Raw genomic sequence first — 564 nt, forward strand, 5'->3', positions numbered from 1 at the left:
TATGTAAGTACCTTTAGCATGAATACAGCCATCCCCTTCTTATTCTCTCTAGGGACGACGGCGGGTGCGCGGACGATGAGGGCATCTTAGCCGGAGAATCTCAGCGGTCGGCCGGGCGCAGCAGCATCGGCTCCAACGCCTTCGACAGCTCCCCTCGAGGCTCGGCGGGCTCCCTCTCCAACTTCGAGCGGCTGGAGATCATGGCGCGCAAGTCCCTGCCCTACATCCAGCAGCGGCGCCAGTCCTCGGCGTCCGCCTACATCCGCGAGCCGCTCATGGCCACGACGGACGACCGCAACTGGTCGTGGCGCTACCTCAGGGTGGGTCCGGGGCTTGGGGGCTGGCGGGGGCTCTGGAATTCATGCGGCCCACAATTATGCTGATGCTAATGCTCATATCAATCCTGTAATTCACAAGAGATGGTATCGGCGACAGCAAGAGTAATAAAACAGTGATAATATTCAGTGGACGTATGGGCGATATGATATTACTGGCAATAAGCATATGCTTAACAATGGTTACCTTTAGATTTTTTTTTCCTCACTTGTGTTAATCATCATACTG

The 564-nt window shown here is 55.0% G+C and overlaps 1 protein-coding gene across 1 annotated transcript in view; it reads left to right on the plus strand.

Moving 5' to 3' along the window:
* LOC119582390 (adenylate cyclase type 2-like) overlaps positions 1–564 on the plus strand; it is a gene marked incomplete in the record, with an annotated part of 138,831 nt that overhangs the window by 40,024 nt on the left and 98,243 nt on the right. The window contains 1 exon segment of the mRNA XM_037930603.1: positions 53–320. Within this exon segment, the coding sequence (XP_037786531.1) occupies positions 201–320 (120 nt within the window).

Source organism: Penaeus monodon, chromosome 15 (assembly GCF_015228065.2).
Source record: "Penaeus monodon isolate SGIC_2016 chromosome 15, NSTDA_Pmon_1, whole genome shotgun sequence".
Taxonomy (NCBI): domain Eukaryota; kingdom Metazoa; phylum Arthropoda; class Malacostraca; order Decapoda; family Penaeidae; genus Penaeus; species Penaeus monodon.